Here is a 2,934-nt window from a genome sequence, read left to right as displayed (position 1 = left end):
GTAGGCCGACCCCGAGTGTGCGCACGTACGGGCGGATACGGCGGTGGCACCACTTTCACATACATCAACTCCCGCCGTTGCGGCGTCGCCTCGAGTACGCGCCACCGCCTTCCAGGTCACCCCCGGCACTCGATCACGGAAGAGCGCAAATTCGGGCATTGCGCCCTCCCGGACACCGCGGATGTCGGCTGCGTGCCCTGGAGATGCAGCCGGCATAGGCAAGGACATAGACACACGGCGAGGACGGCTCCTGCGCAGTGCCTCTATCTCGTAAGTCCGAAATTACCTCGCCGTGTGCGGCCGATTCGTATTCGCTGACGAGCACGATCATAAACACGTCGGAATGAGCCGTGCGTGGATAACGGCGGCGTTGATGTAGGGCTACTACGACGTCGCGTGCGGGGAAGATGCGGTGCGCTTCCTCGCGTACGAACGGTAATTGAACTCAATCAAAGGCACCCAGAAGCAGGTATGTCCAACGGCGACGATTCTGCGGACTGACCAGCGTGCAGTGCCATCCACTCGGTGCTGCTTGCACACGGCGGGGTTGCTCCTCGCCCGTCTCTGCAAGAAGGGACAGTATCCAGTATGCGTGTTACAATTCACGGGATGTTGATGATGTTGACCGGCTGCTGTGCATCCCTGCGCCGTCCTTGCAGAGTCTCTTTACACAACACCTGCGCCTTTGCCTACCGATTGCCGTTGTGTATATTGGCTCTGCGGTTCCTTGATTGCGTCCCCGGGCCGACTCCGACCTCGGCTGGTGCTTCCAGTTGCTCGAACGTCTCACAAGTATCGGCAGTAGAGTGATTTTGAAGTAATGAAAAGTGGCGCAACCCAATGCAAAGTGGGGCGGTTTTACCTTGGGTAAGTGGAGCGCTCCTAATGTAATGTAAAGTCACTTTTCATTACTTCAAAATCACTCTAGTATGACATTTACAGATTGAGCTCTAGCATCCTGTGATCTGCCCGTCTCCATTCACGTTGCTAGCAGCTGCCTTCCCGCCCTCTGCTACCTGCCTCCGCAGCCACCCAGCGCCCATTTCGTGTAATTTATGTATTGCCACTTGCATGTGAACAAGGCGGCCGTGGGTGCGTCGATTTGAAGCCATGCTTGCTCTGCAAGTCTGCGTACACATGTATGTAGTCTCGCCACACCTTAGAATATTCTACTTCTACACTCAAGAGCTCCAGCTCTCCCGTTTTCGCCTCTTCGCCTGTGTTCTCCTCGCATGCTCACAGGAACTTGTATGAATTGGCTCTGCCAGGAGATATCAAACCCCGGTGCGGCGATCTACTCGTGTGAATCATTGTGAGGCAGGCAGGCGGGTGCACTGTGAGCTATACAGATGCAATCATGTTTTACCTAAGTTCCCCCTGCAAGCGAGGGCTTCCAAGACATTATTGGGGTCCCAGAACCCTCGCTTCCAGCCCGAGTGTGCACACAGGAACATTTCAAGCAGACTGGGGTGTCTATTTCAGGATGTACCATGCAGATGCCATGAATTTCAGCTCACATGGCAATGCCGCAAAGCACTGCCGCTGTGCGTGCGCCATCCCAGCAAATACACCAACACAACGGGAGTTCTCGTTGGAGGATATTCAGAAATGCATGCGTGTTCGTGTCGCACTTACGAGTGATCGGGGCTGTCCGGGCACCGTGCGCGCCGGATCTTCCAAGCTCGCGCCAATTTCCGCGCCGCCTAGGTCTCTGCGACGCGGCGCACTCATGATGTAACCGACATTTACGACGGCGAGTGCGCAGCTCTTGGCGGTCGAGTCGAGTCCGTGGGGCATTCCAGAGCGTCCACACGATGGCCGCGGTGCGTGTGCGAGACAACCACGCGCGTGAACGCATCCGCACTCGGTACACCGCGAACACCTGTAGGTGCGTGGACGCGGGTGGAAAGCTGGTCGTCCTAGCTCGTGCGCGCTGTCTGCGTCGTTTTGTAGTGTACATTGTCGATGTCGAGTGGATCGGGGGCCAGGGGGCAGGCAGGACGGGATGACCCGTACCCGCTCACACGGAGATCCATCAGTGTACCGCCGCGAACGTCCCGTGCGCCCTCCGAAATGAGCCACCGGACGTCCGCGAGCACGGACGCGTACGCTCTGCGCGTCTCGACGCGATCTGCGAAGAAAACGAAAAATGTCACTTTCGACCGATTTCGACGGCGCGCCCAGCGAATCGCGCGTACCTCCCGCATTCCGCCTCCGCAGGACGCGTCCTTCGAACGGCGTGCTCCCCAGAGCATTGCGCACCAGCCCCTGCGTTCACGGGTGCGTTCGACGACTTTCGCATTTGGCCATCTCGCAGCGGGCCGGCCTCGAGCCCAAGACGAACCCCTCGTCCGTCGTCCCCAGCGGCCCCAGAGACGGCGGAGCGTGCGCGGACGACGGCACCGTCGCGAGCACGAGGGCGCAGCACCCGTTCCGCGCACACAGCACCACCTGCGGGCCGATTTTGGGTCAATTTCGAGCGAGTTCGAGGACGGGCGCGAGAGAATCGCACGTACCTCGGTCAGTTCGCCGCCGCAGAGCGTGGAATTCGGACGGCGGGTGCTCCTGAACGGTTCACACGCGCCCCTGCGCTTGCGCGCGATGTCTACGAGTTTGAGTTTTCGCCGTATGGCGGCGAGATGGCAGAGTCCGGCGCAATGCACCGCATGCGAGTACCCGCCGCCAGCCTTCCCCATTCTCAGCAATTGCGCGACGCGCTCAAACGACTGTGTAGACGTATGTATGAGGGTGCAGCACAATCTCTCCGCACACAGGGCCGCCTGGAAACGAAATCCAGGTCATTTTCGACTGGATTTCGAGGGCAAAGCCAGGAAATCGGGCGTACCTCCGTCAGCTCGCTTCCGCAGGACGCGTCCTTCCGACGCCGAGTTCTCAGGAACGTTTCGCACCATCCCTGCAATTTGCGCGCAGATT

The 2,934-nt window shown here is 59.1% G+C and overlaps 1 protein-coding gene across 1 annotated transcript; it reads left to right on the top strand.

The window, feature by feature from the left end:
* Window positions 1-1,716: 1,716 nt before the first annotated feature.
* TRAVEDRAFT_32546 (uncharacterized protein) lies at window positions 1,717-2,681 on the top strand (the record flags this gene model as incomplete). The annotated part of the gene is given in 4 exon segments (XM_008047684.1): window positions 1,717-2,038; window positions 2,055-2,131; window positions 2,199-2,451; window positions 2,517-2,681. Coding segments are annotated over 4 exon segments (528 nt in total), but the record flags the coding sequence as incomplete, so codon positions are not given.
* Between the last annotated feature and the right edge of the window lie 253 nt (window positions 2,682-2,934).

Source organism: Trametes versicolor, assembly GCF_000271585.1.
Source record: "Trametes versicolor FP-101664 SS1 unplaced genomic scaffold TRAVEscaffold_135, whole genome shotgun sequence".
NCBI lineage: Eukaryota > Fungi > Basidiomycota > Agaricomycetes > Polyporales > Polyporaceae > Trametes > Trametes versicolor.
The sequence above is the reverse complement of the archived record's forward strand: the minus strand, read 5'-3'. Positions and strand labels throughout refer to the sequence as shown.